This window comes from Ictidomys tridecemlineatus, chromosome 12 (assembly GCF_052094955.1).
Source record: "Ictidomys tridecemlineatus isolate mIctTri1 chromosome 12, mIctTri1.hap1, whole genome shotgun sequence".
Taxonomy (NCBI): domain Eukaryota; kingdom Metazoa; phylum Chordata; class Mammalia; order Rodentia; family Sciuridae; genus Ictidomys; species Ictidomys tridecemlineatus.
In genome coordinates this window covers 100,375,754-100,395,502 of record NC_135488.1, presented here as the reverse complement: position 1 = coordinate 100,395,502, position 19,749 = coordinate 100,375,754, and the positions used below count along the sequence as shown (strand labels likewise).

Sequence of the window (19,749 nt, the reverse complement as noted above, 5' to 3'; positions counted from 1 at the left end):
GTACCATAATCAATTAATTCTCCTTCCTCTCTCTCCTCCTTCCTCTCTCCCTTCCTCCCCTGCCCCCTCTCTCCCTCTTCTTCCCTACTAGAGATCAAATCCTGGGGTTCTTTACCATTAAGCTATATCCCCAGCCCTTCTTTATTTTTGGTACTGGGATTGAACCCAGAGATACTTCACACTGAACCACATCCCCAGCCCTTTTTATAATTTATTTACAAACAGGGTCTCACTAAATTGCTGAGGTTGGCTTTGAAATTGCAATCCTCCTGCTTCAGCCTCCAGAGCTGCTGGGTTTATAGGTTAGCACCACCACACCCAGCTCCTTTTTTATATTTGACTCACTAGGTTGCCCATTTTAACCCTGAACTTGTGATCTTCCTGATTTAGCCTCCCAAGCAGTTGGGATTACAGATGTGCACCACCATGCCTGGATAATTCTTTTTCCACATTTTGTACCCCACTGGACTGTTGTAGGATTAAGCGAGATAGAGAATAGAACAATAGCAGCTAACTTTTGTGTGTGTGTGTGGGGGGGTGCTGGGGATTGAACCCAGGGCCTTGTGCATGCAAGGCAATATATTTCCCAGCCCTAAGCAGCTAACTTTTAACAAGCATTTCCATAGAGTAGCATTTTAATAAGTGCTTCACACACATTATCTCATTTTACCTCACAATTTCAAGATAGATGCTGTTAACGCTACTTTTACAGATGGGAGAAATTGAGGCACAAAAAGGCTAAGTAATTTTCCCAAGTTTCTATACACAGTTTGTAGGTGGCAGAACCAAGATTTAAAACTATGTGTGTCTGACTATAATCACAATGCTAACATTTAATTATGCTGCCTGGGTGTATATTGAGCACTCAATTATGACAGATATTCTTACTACTGGCCTTATGGTAGCCACTTTCAATTCTGAATGTTCTCTCTTGTGCATCAATTTGCACACTTTTTTTTTTTTTTTTTACAGTTTGCAATTCTCTTTTGTGTATATTACTTCATTAACTCTCACCCAAGTCTCTAAGTTTGCTAGTATTGTAAGCTGGTGGAGTGCTCAGAAACTGCGTGATAAGGCCTAAAGTCAGAGGTCATACGGCTAGATTAGTGGTGGAACTGGGACTTGGATTCTGGTCTTTTAACTCCAAAACCCATCCTTTGTCCACCATGTTCAGGGTTCCTTCCCTAGTGCCCAGCCTCTATGAACTGGAGGCGATGAAACTTCATGATCAGAATGAAGGTTCAATCTTCCCACCCTTCCCTCTTTCGGGTTTGCACCTAAAGCGCTTATTTAATTCTGTGTAGAATTACGTTCGTGGCCTACACGTGCAGGTCTTCCTCTGGAATGAGGCTCTTGAAGGCAGGGGCAGCGATTCCTTAGAGCCCCAGCACCGAGCCTGCTGTACAACGGATTATGAAATGTACGGGAAGCTACGGTGATTAGCGGTCCACCTCGCCTACTGAAGGCTGTACAGACCGAGCGGAGTCCGCATCATCGCTAGATCCTTTACAGTCTTCTGCGCACGGCAGGCGCTCATCACTATAAACTTCAGTGCCCCGACTTTTATCGGAACGCACTGCGTCCGGGGGAGGGAAGAGGCACGCAACTCCTCACCTGAGGGCTCAGCAGGGTCCTCAGGTGCTTCAGCTGCATGACGCACACCTGTCTCTCAGAAGCTACAGACAGCGACAACTCCAGCGGTTACCTGGACAACCCGCCAAGCAGCCGATGCGACTACGCTGACGCGTACGCGACCGGAGCGCCGCGCACGACGCAAGGTCACGAAATGGATTCTCGGCGAAGCAAATAGCGTGCGCAAGCGCAGTGAGCTTTTGGGCGGGTCCTAGAGGATGCTTGATGAATCCTCTCCTCAACCAATCCCGTTGCTTGCATGCAAACCAAAGACCAAGTCCCACCCACAAGGCTTCAGCGAGTCCCCGGCTCGCAATCATCTTGCTCTTTGATGCATTTCAGCGTGACTGAGAGTGTTCTCAAATTCTCGGGGTGGGTGAGGCGGGCGAATAGGACAAAGGGCATTTGATGGAACTAAACACAAATAAGTAACCCGACTTGCACAGGATGTGTCTGCGTGGTACTGGGCAAAATATTAATCATACATTGTATTGATAAAGCTCAAAGCTACTTTTAAATAGGATCGCATTATTCTATCTTATATATCAGGAGACTATTAGGGGTGTCCCTTGCTCAAGTTAACACAGCCAGTAAGGGGTGGGACTGGGACTCAACCCAGATATGGAAGATTTAAATACTCTTTATATTCCTTCTGGAGTCTTAGCTCACTATCTCCATGCGAGGTCACTATAGCCTGTAACACTCCTGTCCCAAGAAATGATGGTTTCCAGAGTCTGAGGGAAGTGTTTTAGAACCAGTGGCCAGGGAAATGAAAGATGCCCTACTTGGGCACTGGATAAGTTCAAGATTGCTGCTTATATAAGGATGTTTTATGTGTCAGACCAGAGCTCTCCTGATAGGTTAAAGCTTGCACACCTGGGGTTGGAGATTGGTTAAGTACAAAAGGTACTGATTTCTTGATCTTTGTTAGGATTAGGGTGCCTTTCAAAATTTTTGGTTTAATTTCTTGTAACATATCAGAGAGATCAAAATGCAGTAAAGGAGTTACTCATAAGCCTCCTGTGGAATGATACAAGGTTGAGTAGACTTATAACTCTCCTGAAAGTGTCACATGTTCTCTTCAGACATATTCTGGGTTCAGAAGCCTCTCCTCCACAGTGGTCGCCTATGTCAACAGGTATTTTTCTTACTCCCACCAACCCCTTCTTGGAAAATAGGGAAGAGTAGAGGATAGCCCCTATTTTCACAGGAAACAAATGCATCATAGAGCCAAAATTATAATTCTTTTGGCATGGAACCCCCCTCGATTTTATTTCTAAACTCCTCCTCTGAATATGGTGGCAGGTTGTGTAAATTTATGCATTACAATTATTACTGACTTTGAATGAACAAAGGTAGAGATGGAGATGAAGGGAAAGACAAAGGCAGGAAGAACAGGCAAAAGAATGTACAGGATAGGAGAATGCAACACAGAGGGATCCATTAGTGTAGCTGCTCTTTCATTAGTCCCCAAGACACTGCTCAGTCTTTTATAGGGTTGACAGAGGAGTCAACAGAATTATGATGTAGAGATGGGCCAGCGATGTAAGCAGTGAAGATGACAAGGCTACTGGCTCTGTCATATGACATAACTTAATTTCCATTGGCACAGGAAGAATTTTGTTTTTTCTAGTATTCTCCCTTCTCATTCAACAAAGCAAAGAAACTGGGGCTCTAGTTTTCTATGCCCCTTCTTCCTGGTCTCTCTGCACTCATTTCAGACGAGAGAATTAAAGCAAATGCCTCACAATACATCTGCCCCTGTCAAGTTGGTGATGGTGTGAGATGCCCATGTACAGTCAAATATAAGTGATGAGGTGTGGAGATTGTCTTCAGCATACCATAGAATATAAACTCAGCTCCAGTTTGTTCAAGAACCTTTATTGGAAAAATGTCCAAGGAGTTAGGTCACCAGCAGCTGGAGGGGCTGCCAGGTGAGGGGGGAGCACCAGAGGCTCCATGGAAGACATTGGAGTAGTGCAGTGCAGCATCTGCCTCTAGTCCCAGGCGATTCCTGTTATTGGTTGGGGGAGGGCTAGTACCCACAGAAACACCCCTCTCTAAGGCCCAGAGGCAAGATGTGAGAGCAGCTGGGGATGCCAAAAGTCCTGATGCAGGTGAAATGGGGCCCCTATTTGGGACCTAATGGGAAAGGATTGAATAAATGACTCTCCCTGGGTCTGGGGTATGGGAGATGCTTCATCTGATATCTGCTCTCTAGGTCCGGAGGTGCAGACTCTAACCGACCTACCTTCTGTCCCTGCTCACGGTGGAAAGAGGATAGGCACCAGCTTGAGATCATGGGAGTGTGTTACCCTCTGGAGTCTTGGTTAGATCACCTTTATATGCTCTCCCTGACCCCACCCCATCCCCATCCCCAGGTTGTTACTGCATCTTTCTTCTAGTTCTGTATCTTCACTCACACATCTTCACTCAAACGTCAATGGTGTTGATTGATGATGATTTTTTCTGTGAAAGAAAGTGGCCTGGGTCTTTAATTTCAGCAAGGTAGTAGATGCCATCCTTTCTCTTTGGCCTCCTCCATCCCAGACCTTCCATTCTTCCCTTTTTCCTGCCCCTCTTCGGTCTCATCCCTTTCCCTGGCTGCTCCTCTGGGCCCATATTATCCTTCCCACCTTCATTGGCCCAATATCACCTGTCTTGTTCCCACAGGCCTTCCCTGAGGACTCTGTTCTGGGCCCTTCCCCTTCTCCTTGGGGTTGTTGTTGGAGTCATTGTCCTTGATGATGTCATACTGACGGCAGAACAGCCCGATTACAGCTGAAACACAACAATACCATCTAAGCCTTGATGGCAGCCTCTCCACTCACAACCTTGAGAGTAACAACATACCCACACAACTTCTAGAAAATCTTTGGATTCCTGGTGTCCAGGCAGTCTTTGTCTCTGGGCTCTCAACAGCCTCCTCTCATTCTCTTTAAACTTGTCTTGATGATCCTCCCACAAACAAGCATCTCCCCATGTAATTTTTCCCACTCCATTTTCTCCTAACAGAAAAACCTTCGCCACCTCCCCACTTCACTGAGTCCCACACCCTAAGTACTTGGTCCTCCAACCAGCAGCTTACTCACCGGCCCACATGAGCAACACCACCACGATGATGACCACTTCACCTGTCTGCAGTGGTCGCTCTCCATCCAGCCCCTCCACTGTGATGTCACCTGAGAAGACAGGAAACAGACTCCAGAGTTACAGAGGACTCACTAAAACTGCAGAATGGAGATGCTGGGGATTAGAATCAGATTGGACCCATCATAGTATGGCCCCTGGAGTTGTAAGGTAGCCTATCCCTGGGAGGAAGCCATTGATGGACAGGTGGTTAGAGACCAATAGTCAGGAGGGCTGCAGGTCAGGTACAGAACTCACTCAAGCAGGCTGCAGCTGAAATGACAGGAGGTTGGGTGAAAGGAAGCTTAGAAGCCCTTCCCCCAAAGAATTAATTAGCAGTGCGTCTATACCCAGTCCCCTGCCCACCTGCTTTTCCTTCCTTTCCTGGCAGTACAATGAATAAATCATCCCTCTATTCATCTAAGCTAGATGATTGCTTGCCTTGGGGAGCAAATATGAGGTTATAAATCAGGTAAAAAGCCAAAGAACTCATTAGCCCAGACCCTCACCTGGGCTGGAGCTGTTGGAGGGCAGTCGGTCAGAACCCTTGAGAGTTCGGAAGTGCACCCGGGGCCCTGGGGGGCTCTCTCCCCGAAGGCCAATGCTCCTGACCTGCACTGTGTAGTCGCTGTCTTCAGCCAGGCCCCAAAGGGCACAGGCCCTAGTGGTGGTGTTCACCTCCCGGATCACACGCTGCCCAGGGCCATTCTGCCGCTGCAGGGAGATGATGGGAGAGGAGGGCAGCCTCACCCCAGTTCCTGGCCACAGGGCTTAACCAGGGCCTCCAGACTATCCAAGCACTCCAAGGGAGTAGGGTGAAAATGGTAGCTTGAGCCAAGAAACACCAGTTCCCAGATTCCCCCACCTCTGGGAGGGGAATTTAAAGGGTGGATATAATGAAGGAATGTGCAGAGATCCAAGGACACAGGTCGGGGAAGCAGAAGGGTGATTCATACTTGCTGGGAAATGGAGTAGCCAATGACGATGTTGCCTTCCGGGACGTCCCAGGACACAGTGGCCGAGTTGGCTCTGAGGTGAGTGACCGTCACATTCACAGGAGAGGGAGGTCGGTCTGTGGGTGCCCAGTGTTAACAGGTTAACAGGTTTCACTCACTCACAGCTCCGGTTGACCTAACCCCCATTGGTCTTTACTCACCTGCTCGCACAAAGCCCAGGTCACAGCTGACCAGCAGGAGGACCGTGGGGCTTAGATATGGGGAGAGAGGCATCAGCGAAGCCATGGTCCCCATAGTCCGTTGAGGGGGCACTGGTGCATCCGCTTAACATCCAGGCGGGGCTCCTGGAAGAGGCAGGAGTTGTGAGGGTCAGAGGCTGCCCAGAACGCATGGTGGGCAGCAGCTCTGCCAGGCTTCCCACGGCCCACAGCAGCCCGGTTTTCCGCTCGCCTTCCCCGCCCCCGCATAACCCGCGGCAACCCCAGTGCGCGGTTCTCCCTGCCCACACCCACCTCCGCCGGTCCTCGCGATCGGTCAGGCCTCCGGGGGCTGCTCGGTGCCCAGGGGGCGGCCCATCCTCCGACTCTGGCGTTGCCCCTACCCCATTCCGGCACTGGCCTTGCGAGGCCGGCAGCGCGAGGCCGAGTTGCCGGCAGAGGACAGTGGCGGAGTAGGCACGGCTGCCGGACTGCGGACCCCAGAGTCCGCGCGGGTCGTGCGGTCTGTCCCAGAGCTGGGGGCGTTGCCGGCGCGGCCTGGCCGCTTGCCTGGGTCCCCGGTGCGGAGGGCAGTGCGGCTCCCTCCGCCGGCCCCTGCAGCGGGATGTGACCGTCCCGGCCAGCCAGCCGCCGCCTTCTGCAGAGCTGGCCCCGCGCGCTCCGCCGCAGCCCGTCCGGGACGTGCGGGCCCGCCCCGCCCCGCCGGGGTTCTCGCCGCCGTCATCCCCCCTTCGGCCCCCCCACCCCGGTTCTCTCGGGGCTCCTCCCACGACCCTCCCAATGGCGGCCTCCCGGGCCTCCAATCCCTCCTCCCCGGACTCAAGCCGATGATCCGGCGGGGGCGCGGGAAGAGACGCAAGTGCGAGGGTCTTGGGCACCTGGAGAACCCCTCCTTCCCGGGGAGGAATTAGCCAAGTTGGGAGGAGGGATTCCACCTCCGGTGCGGGCGGGAACTGAGAAGAGGAGTGATGAAGATAATTGTTTCAACAATCTATTACTTGTAGACTGCGTCAGCTTTTTAAGTCTCATTCATAATCTTATTTGATTCCCTTCGCTTTCTCATTCATTCGGCAAATATTTACGAAGTATCTCCTATGTGTCTGGCATTATGTTAAGACCCAGAGATGAAGAGATTGTTAAGAGTGCTGGACTTAGAGGGAGAAGTAAAGAGCAAAGACTTATGGCTGGCTGGCTATCTCTTGTCTCTGTCTTCTCTGTCTCTGTCTTCTCTCTCAAATCTTCCTGTCTCTTAGTTCTGCCACTTTCTGTGTGGTTTTAGAGAAACTGGTTAATCTGCATCTTAGTTTTTCCACATATAAAGCAAAGCATATGAAACCTAATGGGGTTGTTGTGAGGATCAAATGAGACAATATTGGGGAAAGATCTCTCTAAATCTTATAATACTAACTGCTAACTGAACTTCTCTGAGTCTGTTCCACAATTTGAAAAACAAGGGATGTCAAACAATATTGACCTTTTTTTTTTTTTCCTTTTCCCAGTCCTGGTGATTGAAGCCAGGGACACTGCACCACTAAACTACACCCCAGCTCCCCAGGCTCCCCCCCATACTTTTTGACAGGGTCCTGTTAAGTTGCCAAAGCTGGTCTCCAACTTGTGATCCTCCTACTTCAGCCTCCAGAGCCACTGGGATTACAGGCATGCACCACCATGCCTGGCTTAATATTGATTTCTTAGTGTTGATATATTCAATGAGATACTGTATGTAAAAAGTGCATGGCTCAGAGTAAATAAATGTTGGATAACATTGTATTTAGGGCAGAGTCTTTTGTTCCCATTGCAGTATTTCTATTTCTGTAACACTCGCGGCCCCATACTCAGTTCAGTTTGTGCACACCTGGGGCTCTGAAGCTTCTGTTGCTTTCCTTTCTGAGAGGAGAAGTAAAAATGGGCCAGTAGAGCAGGAAAGAACAACAGAGTGCTGAGCATGTGATCAAGCCATGACCCAGGTCCTCTGACTTCTGCTGATCCAAGGACCCTGACCTCTAGCCTCTTGGGGCATCCAGAGATTATCCAGAGATTCTCTCTGGACTGGGTATTGTCCTGCTCTCCCAAGCTTGAGGGCTTCCAAAGAAGAGAGCATTGTATCTAAAGGGCAAGAGTAATGAACCTCTGTTCTTCCTCTTCTGAAAATATAGAAGGGGCTGGCAAGTTTTGGGTGCATACAAAGAGGACCCCAGAAGCTCCCCCAGAGTGCTGGGAGCCTAGTAACCAGGAAAGAGTGGTGTAGCCAGAGATGCTGGGGGAGGTGCTCAGAGAGGCCAGGGTTCTTGGGTTAATCATCTCTGTGGCTCAGATAAAGCCCTGCCAATTGGAAGCAGAGTCATTTTGACCAGAGGGGTTTGTGTGGCTGAAGAGGCAGGCAGAACAGTGTGTCCATATTATAGGACCATGCCAGGCACAAAACGGTTTCAACACGTGATTGAGACCCCAGAGCCTGGCGAGTGGGAGGTGAGACCCTTCTTGATATTGGTCTTCTGTACTGACTCCTTTCCCTCCATCCTGGGTTTCTGCCTGCTCCTTTTTCCTTCCTATTTTCCCTCCTGATCTTCCTTCCCTAATAAGCTCAAATAATCAAGAGAAGGCTAAGGTCCTGGTGTGTGAGTATTGGGGGTGTGTGTGTGGTTCAAACACTGTCTGCTGCTACTCCTACCTCCAGCGCAGCAGACGTGAAGGAGGCATTGGCTTCCTGCCCCATCCTTATCCCCTTCCTCTCTAGTTGTCTGGGTATGAGGCAGCTGTGCCAATCACAGAGAAGTCAAACCCACTGACCAGGGACTTGGACAAAGCAGATGCCGAGAAAATTGTTCGATTGCTGGGGCAGTATGATGCTGAGATCTTCCAGGAGGAGGGGCAAGCCATGCCCACATACCAGGTGACCCAGCCCCAGCCCCTGGACACAGTTGATAAAGATGCTAACCCCAGCCCCCTCTCAGCCTCTGCCCTCCCAGACAATGGATCCTGATTTTGGAAACCCCGAGAACCCTCTCTTCTTCCATCCTGATTCACTGACCTCCCTTTCTTGGCTTCTGATTCCTGCCTCATCCCTGTAGAGACTATACAGTGAATCAGTTCTGACCACCATGGTGCAAGTGGCTGAGAAAGTTCAGGATGTGCTGAAGGTACTGATGATTTGTTTGTTCCCTGCCTAGGCTATTCTGTTTCCCTCTTTCTCTTTCTTTGGTCTCCATTTCTTATTTTATGGATCTTAGTTGTCCATTCTTTCAGTCCTCCCTCTTGGATCCTTATTGTAATCTTATTAATCAATAATAATAATAATAATAATAATAATAATAATAATAACTGCATAATACTTTATAATTGACCCTGTACTTTCACATTCATTATCTGCACAAAGACTTGTGAAGTTGGTGTTACTGTCTGTTTACTTTCAGATGAAAAAGAAAAGACTTAGAATAATCACAGTAGTTTGCCCAAATGCTAATAATTATTGGATAATACTGCTTTTAAGTTTTTATTTGAATGACAAAGCTGCTCTCATCCCCTTCTAGAATAAATTAGGGACTGAATAAATAGCTATGTCAGAGATGGGAGTCAAACTGAAGTTTCTTTCTCCAATCCAGTGTTCCTTTGACTACACCACATAGCCAATGTTGTGTTCAGTTTTGTGATGCAAGGAGGGATAAGGAGTCCCTTGAAGTCCTCTTCCATTAATGACAAAGAAAAGAAAGTGCTTCCCTATATTCCAGCTGGGTCCTGGCAATCTAGATATCTTTCCTTCCTCAGGAGCCAGAGGAGGCGCTGGTGGTACTTAGTGGAGGGGGCACCTCTGGCCGGATGGCATTCCTCATGTCAGTGAGTACCCTGTTCCCCAGTTTTCTTTCCTCTCTCTCCCTTCTGCAGATGATCCCCCAGGTCCATGAAGGTCATCATAGCTAAGTTTCTAGGTGGACCCTTCATTAGACTTGGGCTGTATGCCTCACTCTCTCCTCCAAAAGTTAGATCCCACCATGGAGTCCCATTTCTCCTGAGCCCATTGGAGAACCACCATTCTATTGGTAATGTCTCTACATCCCATGCATCCCTAAATAATCATCTCCAACTAGCATCTTTAACTGGCAGATTCCAAGTAGGAATGAGCTAAGCACTGGCCTAAGAGATAATTCTCCCTGTTGACAGGTCTCCTTTAACCAGCTAATGAAAGGTCTAGGACAAAAACCTCTTTATACCTACCTCATTGCAGGGGGTGACAGGTAAGTCACTTTGGCCTATAAATGTTTCATTTGGCCTGAATATGTGTTATTTTAGAACCTGAATTTGAATGACTTTAGACAAAGATTATTTCCAAAATACCTCAGTCCCCAGCATTCTTTATCGCCTTACTTTTGGCCTACTTTACATACTTAGGTTACCTGACTAGCCTTTGTAGGTATTTGAGTATTTCAACTCTATGGAGTGTCTATTATGGTGCCCAACAAACAGTAGGTGTTCATTCAATGATTGTTTTCCTTCATTCCCTTCTCTCAGCATAACTTGCCCTAAATAAGCCATAGACTTCTGCTTTACAACCAGTGCCTCTGACCTTAAGTCTGCCCTTATAGGTCTGTGGTGGCCTCTAGGGAAAGGACAGAAGACAGTGCTCTACATGGGATTGAGGAACTGAAGAAGGTCTGTGCTTCCTACTAATATTCAACCAGAGACCTCTGTCTGTTCCTTCTCATGGGGACATAAAAGCCCCAACATTCAGATCAAGTCTGTCCTGGCCCCGATATTATTATTGGGTGGGCCCAGGAGTCCTCCCAGTTATTTAACTTGCTCATCTTCCTGCCTGCCCTAGGTGACTGCTAGGAAAAAAAGGGTGATCGTCATTGGCATTTCAGTGGGACTCTCTGTAAGTGTGAAGGCAGGTTGAGTGGATTAATTTTACAAGAAGAAAAGGGATGGGAATGGAATAGTATGGAAGGTAGACAATGTGGGTGCTAGAAAACAGAAAATTTGCACAAGGAATTTTAATTAGTTTTACTAATTTAGATCCAGTTGTATGAATGTGGGAAGAGGAAAAAGAGATCCTATCTCAGGGGGCTGGGGTCGTGGCTCAGAGGAAGAGTGCTCGCCTAGCATGTGTGAGGCACTGGGTTCGATCCTCAGCACCACATTAAAAAAAATAATAAAATTAAAAAAGAAAAAAGAGATCCTATCTCAGAATAACTGTGTATTGATCCATCATCAATCAAAATATATGGACTAGTCCAGGGGTCAGCAAACTATGCTGGCAGCCAATCTAACTAGCTGCCTGTTTTTGTAAACAGCTTAACTGGCACATAGCCACTTGTGTTTTCATACAGTTTACAGCCTCTTTTGTGCTATAGTACTAGGGACGACTAGTTGGACAGAGATCATAGGGCCCACATAGCCTAAAGTATTTATTCCCTGGCTCTTTTCAGAAAAATATGTCCCTTGGGCTAGTCCTTTGCTACATGAACTTTACTCCTTGCACCACCAACATCATCACCTGGAATTTATTTAAAAATTCAGAATCTCAGATTCAAGCCTAGACCCACTCAGTCCAAATCTGCATTTAACAAGATTCTCAAATGGTTTGTTTGAGAAGCACTGAACTAGGGACCCCAAGGTTCCTGTCAACTCCACAGCTCTCAATCAGAGAGAATTCAGTGAGCAGAAATCTAGATCTCAGCAGTGCATGCCATGGAGGAAGGCATACAAGGAGAAGAGGATACTGATTTCCAGAAGCTTGCAGTTTAGTTCAGTAATTTCCAAACTTTACAGAATAGAAAATTTCCTTAGAAAAACCTACTAAAAATGTAGGATCCTTAGGGTATCTGTTAAAAATGTGCCTCTGCTTTAAATTTGGATTTTTTTCTTTTTGTGATGCTAGGGATTAAACCCAGGGCCTTGTGCATGCTAGGCAAGCACCCTACCACTGAGCTACATCCCTAGCCCCTAATTTAGGATCCCCTTAATCGCTAGGAATCTCCCTTTTGAACAAGCATTCTGGGGGATTCTGATGCACAGGGGCCTTGGGGCAACACTCAGAGTAACCCCCTCCTCATGTCCTCCTCTCTCACCACCATCAGGCTCCCTTTGTGGCAGGCCAGATGGATTACTGCATGGACAACACAGATGTCTTCTTGCCTGTCCTGGTTGGTTTCAATCCAGTGAGCATGGCCAGGTGAGCCTTTTGTAATGACTGGCCAGCCCTGGGGGAGGTTGGGGCCGACATGCCAAAGTCTATAGTACAATCACAAAAGAAGGACAGATGGAATAGTTTTGTTTGCCAAATCTCAGAATACTAAAGTAAATATGGGGTACCCCTAAGTTTATGAAGTTTTTTTTTTGATTGGTTGATTGAATTATTCTCCCCTGGTTTCAGAGAGGATGGAAGGCAGTTTACAAAGGTTACATAACAAATACACAAGTTTGCATACATTCAAAAGAAGGATTGAAGAGTTAAGGAAAACAAGGGCGAGCAGAAAAATTGGGATGAGGAGAATGCATACCACAAAGATCTGTGCTTTTATTTAGGGTGAGCACCAAGGGTCTTTTCAAAGTAGCAGATACCAAGTGGCACCTACTCCTGTTTATTCAGCTCTCTTATTTTCATTCCCAATATCTCTCATCATTCCAGGCACCCTTTTGTTCCCCTCTGGCTGTTCAAATCCACCCCCCTCTTCCTTCCCTGAGAGCCCTGTGCTGTCAAACAACCTCCCTCTTAGCCTTATCTAAATGGCCATTTTGTCTGATATCAGAGAAAGTTAACCAATAGTGTGCAGATGTGGTTCTATACTTAGGGTGCCTGGGTATTAACAAATAAGAGGGAAGAAAATTCTTAGCCCCTTGTGTTAGAGATCTGATTTTATTGATTTGGAGGTAAAGCCCCAAAATGTCCATTTTAAAAAGTGTCCATGGAGATTCCACTGTTCAGCCAGTTTTAGAGGAATCTGCTAAATAAACTCATGGAGTGGGCCACCTGATATGACTGAGGGCTTCCTTTCACTGAAAGGATCACAACATTGGCTTTTTGATTATTTTAGAGCAGCTTTGCATGTTTTGTGGTGGTCTTGGGGAGGCAAATGAATTGGGTACTTTTGGAGGTATTTTTCCAAGTTTCAGACTCTAGATTCGTAGTATAATTCCTACGAAAGGTGTAAATGAGTCTGAGATACTCCTAACCCTGATCCTTTTCATGGAGGACTCTCCTTCACCAAAAATATATCTGCTGCAGTGGATGCTAATTTCAGGTCCTGTGACTAAGTGAAATGAAGAATTTCAAACAATGTAGGCGTGGAGATCTTCCAGTTGTTCCTTAAATCAGTGACTCCCAAACTTGGCTGATCTTCATAGTCATCTGAGAAGCTGTTAAAATATACTGATTTTTGGGTTCTGCTCCAGAACTATTGGTTCTGAATCTGAGGGTGAATATGACATCCAGAAATGGATAATTATTAAAAACAAAACTCCCCTGGTGATTTCAATATCCAGCCCAAGTCTAGGAGTTTGAATTTTAAACCACACGATATAGACATTATTTCACTTCTTTGCTTAAGTCTCCTCTTTCTTAAAGGTTCTAGGAAGTTTTAGAAATAGCCTGAGGATAAATGACTAATAAGAAATAACTTTATGTAATGGATATGAAATACGCAAAACTTGTCTGCTTTAGAAGTCACAAAAGAGCTGCTGGAGGCAGGAGGATCGCAAGTTCAAAGCCAGCCTCAGCAATTTAGCAAGACCCTAAAACCCTAAGCAATTTACAAAAGTCCCTGGGTTTAATTCCTGGTACAAAAAAAAAAAAAAAAGAAAAAAATTGAAAAGAAGGAGAGGAGGAGAGAAGGAGAGAAGGAGAAGAAAAGGAGTTATACAAAAGAAAAAATATATCAAAATAGTTCAAGAAGGGAGGGAATCTTTGCAGGGATTGATAAGGGGAAGTTAGGGATGCGATGTGCAGAAGTGACTTTTTAAGGTCCTGTCACAGTAAGTGATTCACAAATTGTTCCCTAGCAAGCAAATACAGGAGATACTCATTCTTTGACATTCTATGATTTGTAACTAAGCAGATAACAAGCCTGTAGCTCTCTTATCTCATTAACACATTGCTTTGTTCTTGATTAATTTATTCAAGGAATGCCTGCCAATTGTCAGGTGCTATGTATGCTTCATAACTTGCAGCTAGCCAAGCATGGTGTCGCTTGTCTTCTACCCCAGTGTCTTGGTTTGGCTGGAGAATCATAAGTTCAAACCTAGCCTGACTCTGTCTCCAAAAAAACCCAAAAAACAAAAAAACAAAATTACAGTCTTATTGGCACACACTTGTAATCCCAGCAACTCCAGAGGCTGAAGCAGAAGGATCTCAAGTTCAAGGCCCGCGTCAGCAATTTTTCAAGGCCCTAAGCAACTAGCAAGGTCCTATTACAAAACAAAAAATGATAAAAAATAGCTGGAGGGCTGGGGATATAGCTCAGTTGGTAGAGTGCTTGCCTCGAATGTGCAAATCCTCAGCACCATCAAAAAAAAAAAAAAAAAAAAAGAAAAGAAAAAGAAAAGGTGGTGGTGGGGGTTTGGAGATATGGCTTAGTGCTTAAGCAGCCCTGGGTATAAATTCCTAGCACCCCCCAAAAAACAAACAAACAAACAAATAGTATCTTGTAGCTTGGTTCCCTCACTATGGACTTATCCCTCCCTCCTCCTTTGGAAGGATTTCCAGAATGTATTTCCAGCAATGGGAAGGGCTGCTAAAGGACCGTAAGATAGAAGGCAATTCTGACATTTGGTGATGGGCATTCCCCTAGTGGGCCACAGAGAGCAAGGTTAGGGTGGCCATGGCTGTGGGGCTTATGGCAGTGGGGCTGATGCTAGGGCCAGGATACAAGGTTCTTGTCTCCTGCTAGAACTTTAAACTTGAATATTAGCTTTGCTCTGCTAAAAACTTTGCTGAAAGTATTATTAATCCTATCCTTGGGGTTCAAGGACACACTACCCCATGAGCTCCAAAGCATATCTCTCTACAAAGTTGTTGACCTCTGACTCCAATCATAATGTGGTCATTGACCCTGACTCTCAATGGAAGCCCTGCCTTTAGTTCCTCACAGACAATTCTTCTACCTCTGTGTCTCTCTGGACTCCAGAAATGACCCCATTGAAGACTGGAGTTCAACATTCCGGCAAGTAGCAGAGCGGATGCAGAAAATGCAAGAGAAACAGGAAGCTTTTGTGCTCAATCCTGCCGTAGGGGTACGGCCTCTCTCTCCTTTTTCTATGCCCTCCCTCAAGCATCTGGGAATTGCTGCTTAGGGCCTCTGATTTGTGGTTCAGTTCATCTTGCTCAAATTCCTGAGGTATTGTGTGTCATCTAGCATGTTTTAAATGAAATCCTATTTTCATTTTGAAGTGTTTTATCTTTATTCCAACTCTGATTCTCAAATCAATAACTATTAAACACTTCAGTGATCTAGGGTAGCTTTTTTCCATCTGGGTATAGACAGCCTGGTTTAGCCATTGTTGTCTCATTTAGACTCTTTCATATATTTAAATTTCAAATATGGGATGCTGTTCCATTCCTGTCTTTCTGCATCCTCTCCAGGATGGAGCAGGCCTTAGCCTCTGGGCTCCTATTTAATTTTTGTTTTCCTTTTTTCTGGATTGCGGATGCATCTTACTGGTACCGTCTACCCTTATTCTGGCCTTAGCCAAAGCCTTGCCATTGCCTCCTTCTGCCTGTGGTGGGCACATTTATGACATTCTCCTTGATCTTCCTTGTGTGAGATAAGAAGAGGAAATTCCATACCACAGAAGCTTTCCACCACCTTCTCTCTTCCATGCTCATCTCTTTCTTCCACTCTACAGGCTCTCAATCTTTTCTCAATCACTGCTTTTTAAATTATCTTTGCTGTAGTTTTTGGAATGCTGTGTTACAAATCGGTACTGTTGCAATGGCTGCTTCATGGGTTTGTCCAAAACATGGGAACTGTGACATTTGGGTTGACAAACTACCACAAAACATGGTAGTTGAGTATTAGCTTTGCTCTGCTAAAAACTTTGCTGAACGTATTATTAGTATTAAAGTGGGGAGAAAGTTTCAGAAAAAAGCACTCACTCTCTGAAAAAACCCTTGACTCAATTCAGAAGAGACCTCCTCCCTGAGAATCCTGAAGCACCACAAGGATGACCAGAGGTAGCCTTTTCCCTCTTTATTTCAGTTACGCCTACCCAAGCATTCCTCTCCTCAACACACTGGAAGCCACCACTATTGAAAGCATGTTCAGGGACACTAACCAGAGTGCATCCCCAAGGTCTTTAACCAGGATACATGCTCAGAGGTCACTAACCAGAGTATATGCCCAAGGTTCAAACCAAGATACATGCCCAGGGGTCACTAACCAGAGTGTATGCCCAAAGTCATTAACCAGGGTACATATCCAGGGGTCACCTACCAGAGTTCATGCCCAAGGGTCACCAACCACATTCCATGCCCAGAGATCACCAACCATATTCTGTGTCCAGGGTCACTAACTGGTGGACTCCAGGTTCCTTCCTCTATCAATCCCTTCTGAGTATCATTGCCTCCTCAGCCTGAGGGTCTCAGCGGTTCCTCCCGGATGAAAGGCAGAAGTGCCACCAAGATCTTGCTGGAAACCCTGTTGTTAGCAGCTCATGAGACTGTGGACTGTGGCATTGCGGCATCTCAAAGGTATGAAGGATCTGGGCAACAGATAGATCACAGTCAGCTGGATGGTGGACGGGGAAATGGGAGGACCAGGTCCAGAGGTTATTAACTTGGGCATGATCCAGGTCATACGGGCTGGAGACCATCCCATTATGGCCTCCTTCCCTAGTCTCTAGTCTAACTCCCAGATGGTTCACTTACTTTCTCATCTACTCTCTGATCCCATCCTCCCCAAAAGCTCTCTTGATGCCCTTACTCCTCTCTCTGCTCTTTAGTTTTGTGCCCACCTCACCATGGACCAGCAGCTTTAGTTTTATGAGAATTGTGCCTTTCCCTAGATGGGGTGAGGAGTACCTAAATTTCTGAGATGTTGGGCCCTCCTGGGAACTGTTGACTTTTCTTCTAGATGCCTCCTGGAAATCCTCCGGACATTTGAGCGGGCTCATCAGGTGACCTACAGTCAGAACTCCAAGATTGCCACCCTGATGAAGCAAGTCAGCACCAGGTATTTGGATTTGTGTTTGGAAGGGTCATCCTAGGAGCAGGGGAGAGTAGGGAATCTGTGAGATATGCTAACATAGGGAGGTAAATGGATCTACCTGAAGGGTCATGGTTGACTCTTGTTTGTTTACGCCTATGCTCTTCCATATGTATTTCTGACCTCTGGTGATCACTCATGTCCTGATCTCTGATGCATTGTCAGCCTGGAGAAGAAAGGCTGAGTGCACTTGGTTGGCTGGCAGACCCTTGGCATCATTGCCATCATGGATGGAGTAGAGTGCATCCACACTTTTGGCGCTGGTGGGTTCCCAGTCTCAACATTCTTCCTGATTCCACCTGACTCCAACTATCCAGATATTTTCCTGCCAACCCATGGAGGATCTCACAGAGGTTCCTCAGTGTCCATCCTGCCCTACCTAAATAGGCATTTCAATCAAATTATTCGTCCTTTCCATCCCATCTCAGTCCCTGATCTCTCAACTCCCACCTCTGCTCATGACTATGGCCTCACTCACACCCCACTTTCTGCTTTTCTCCCAGCTTCTAAAGCCTAGAGCCTTCCTTTCCTATAAACCCCATCACTTCTCTTTGTCTTTAAACTTTCCAGATTTCCGAGATGTCCGTGGCTTTCTTATGGGTGATCATAGTGACATGTTTAACCAGAAGGCTGAGCTCACCAACCAGGTCAGAGGAAGACAGTTGGAGAAGTTGTGAATTTCACTGGTGTGCAGCGGGAGGGAGAATAGGAGAAGGTGAGGGTGGAAGTGAGAATACGATGGGATAAACTGTCCAGAGAAGGGAATATGGATTAGAGGTCACTAGGCTTTGAGGCAGCTCGGGGGGTGTGGACGGCTCTGGTTTTACTTCCTAAAACCTGGCTCCAGTCCACTGACTTGCTACATCATCTTGGGCAAAAACACTACCTTTTTGAACCTTGATTTTTACATCTGTAGTCCAAAGGGCTGCACTCGATGTGCTCTAAGTCCTCTTCAGTCTTGTGCTCTAGAGTGTTCTCATGGAAGGGACTCTCCCATCATCTTCTGCCCCAGGGTCCCCAGTTCTCCTTCTCTCAGGAGGACTTCCTGACTTCCATCCTGCCTTCTATCACGGAAATTGACACTGTGCTCTTCGTTTTCACCCTGGATGGTAAGAGGGGAGGTGGGAGTGAAGGGGTGAAGGGCTGGAAGTGGTAGGGTAGCAGAGAAGCTGTCATTTCTCTGGATCTTAGGACACCTGTTAAGAGGGAGGGATGGGGTGAGTGTCCTGACTGGAGCTCAGGGTGGCAGGAAGGAGAGTAGCACATCTTTCAACTCTGATGCCCACCCCTAGACAACCTCATGGAGGTGCAGACACTGGTGGAGCAGGTGAAAGAGAAGACCATTAACATCCAGGCCCTGGCACACAGCACTGTGGGGCAGTCTCTGCCGGTGAGGCTCCAGCCTTGAGGAGGGGACGTTGGGTGGCAGTTATAGCCAGGCCTTCCTGGACATGCCACTCACTCCTGTTCCTCTCTGTTGACCTTCAGACTCCTCTGAAGAAACTCTTTCCCTCCATCATCAGTACCACGCGGCCACTGCTGTTCTTTGAATATGAAGGGAACTTCATCCAGGTAAGGGGGATGAGAAAGTAATATCCACTATGAGGGGATAAAAGAGGGAAGGATTCCAGAAATTGAAAACCCAAAGCAGGAGGAGAGAGACATCTAGCCCCCCTGCCAATTCAGCCAGGCAAGTTCTTGAGTTACCAGGTCACTAGACAGAGTTTTCAAGGCAAAGAGCTACTGGGTTCAGGTCCCTCTAAAGAACAATCAAAATGGGCAGGATTACTTAACAGATGCTCATTTATCCTGCCTTCTATCATGGAAATTGACAGGTTAATTGTGGATACTCTAGTTATCATCACAATCTCAAAACCTTTAGGGCATGACTTTTTGGCAAGATATTCTAAGCTGGACTTAGTGTATATATATTGCATTGATATGGTCCCCTGCTTGATAATGAAATTATAATAAAAAATTATAATCCAGGACAAACACTGATAATAATCATAGAAATAATAATCAGATTGTGTACTTTGCATTTTAGTTTAGAATGGGCATCAGGAACACTGGGTGCTAGTCCAGCTCTGCTGTGTAACCCAAGGAAAAAAGGAATTTTACATCGCTGGGTCTTAGTTTTCACACTCACCATCTGCCCACTCTCCATGGGGCAGACCCAAGACCTTGAAGGGTTGCCCTGGAGGGATGTGGTCTCTCAACCATTATTTGAACCATCTCCTTCAGGAAGTTTCCCCACTTGACCAGACACAACTGGCTGCTGCCTCACTGGCCGAAGAAGTCTGTGGAAAACTTTTTTCCTCTGAGCAGTTCTCATTCTAATGTACATTTTTGTCTTCTCCTCCAAGTGGTGTGCATTTGTTACCTCTCTGCTTCTTGTCGTGCTTCCCACATTCATTGTCTCCTATGAGATTTTCCCGTCTTCTAAAAAGTCTTCTCTAATTGATCTCATGTCACCTTGGCCTTCCTTCATGTTCTGTACCTCTCCACACATCTAGGCTCCTTGACGGCATCATAATCCCTAATACACAAAGTGCAAAGTTTCTTGTTCCCTCACACCCTTTGAACATTGGGTAGCATATCTAAAGATATGTATTGGCC

At 46.5% G+C, this 19,749-nt stretch overlaps 4 protein-coding genes across 7 annotated transcripts in view; 2 read left to right on the top strand and 2 right to left on the bottom strand.

Annotated features, from left to right (window-relative positions):
- Ift172 (intraflagellar transport 172) overlaps window positions 1-1,796 on the bottom strand; it is a 36,857-nt gene extending 35,061 nt beyond the window's left edge. The window contains exon 1 of one of the 2 annotated variants that reach the window (XM_040271512.2): window positions 1,615-1,796. In XM_040271512.2, the coding sequence (XP_040127446.2) occupies window positions 1,615-1,653 (39 nt within the window). In that variant the 5' untranslated portion in view covers window positions 1,654-1,796. The remainder of the gene's footprint in view (window positions 1-1,614) is intronic. The other variant, XM_005322517.4, reaches the window with a different exon arrangement.
- Window positions 1,797-3,497: 1,701 nt separating this feature from the next.
- Window positions 3,498-6,371, bottom strand: Fndc4 (fibronectin type III domain containing 4). Of its 2 annotated transcripts, XM_078029486.1 has the most exons (8): window positions 6,230-6,371; window positions 5,918-6,061; window positions 5,718-5,833; window positions 5,271-5,475; window positions 5,020-5,034; window positions 4,725-4,814; window positions 4,289-4,413; window positions 3,498-4,101 (listed from the first exon to the last, which is right to left on the bottom strand). In XM_078029486.1, the coding sequence occupies exons 2-8, from the start codon at window positions 6,009-6,011 to the stop codon at window positions 4,066-4,068; spliced, it is 681 nt and encodes a 226-aa protein (XP_077885612.1). In that variant the 5' UTR covers window positions 6,012-6,061; window positions 6,230-6,371; the 3' UTR covers window positions 3,498-4,065. The 2 variants fall into 2 exon arrangements, with proteins under 2 accessions (XP_077885612.1, XP_005322572.1); XM_005322515.3 differs by lacking the exon at window positions 5,020-5,034.
- Window positions 6,372-7,860: 1,489 nt separating this feature from the next.
- Gckr (glucokinase regulator) lies at window positions 7,861-18,064 on the top strand. Of its 2 annotated transcripts, XR_013429148.1 has the most exons (13): window positions 7,861-8,404; window positions 8,673-8,828; window positions 9,007-9,075; window positions 9,701-9,769; window positions 10,094-10,167; window positions 10,516-10,582; window positions 10,752-10,805; window positions 12,010-12,104; window positions 15,055-15,160; window positions 16,498-16,616; window positions 16,999-17,097; window positions 17,296-17,393; window positions 17,701-18,064. XR_013429148.1 is itself a non-coding variant. In XM_078029485.1 (12 exons), exons 1-12 carry the CDS (start codon window positions 8,345-8,347, stop codon window positions 17,312-17,314), a joined length of 987 nt encoding a protein of 328 aa, XP_077885611.1. In that variant the 5' UTR covers window positions 7,861-8,344; the 3' UTR covers window positions 17,315-18,064. The 2 variants fall into 2 exon arrangements, 1 of the variants encoding a protein (XP_077885611.1); XM_078029485.1 differs by having other exon boundaries at window positions 17,296-18,064.
- The window catches only part of Spata31h1 (SPATA31 subfamily H member 1), a 61,385-nt gene continuing 58,769 nt past the window's right edge, over window positions 17,134-19,749 (top strand). The window contains exons 1-4 of the mRNA XM_078029476.1: window positions 17,134-17,777; window positions 18,143-18,239; window positions 18,423-18,520; window positions 18,619-18,702. Of these exons, the coding sequence (XP_077885602.1) occupies window positions 17,589-17,777; window positions 18,143-18,239; window positions 18,423-18,520; window positions 18,619-18,702 (468 nt within the window). The 5' untranslated portion in view covers window positions 17,134-17,588. The remainder of the gene's footprint in view (window positions 17,778-18,142; window positions 18,240-18,422; window positions 18,521-18,618; window positions 18,703-19,749) is intronic.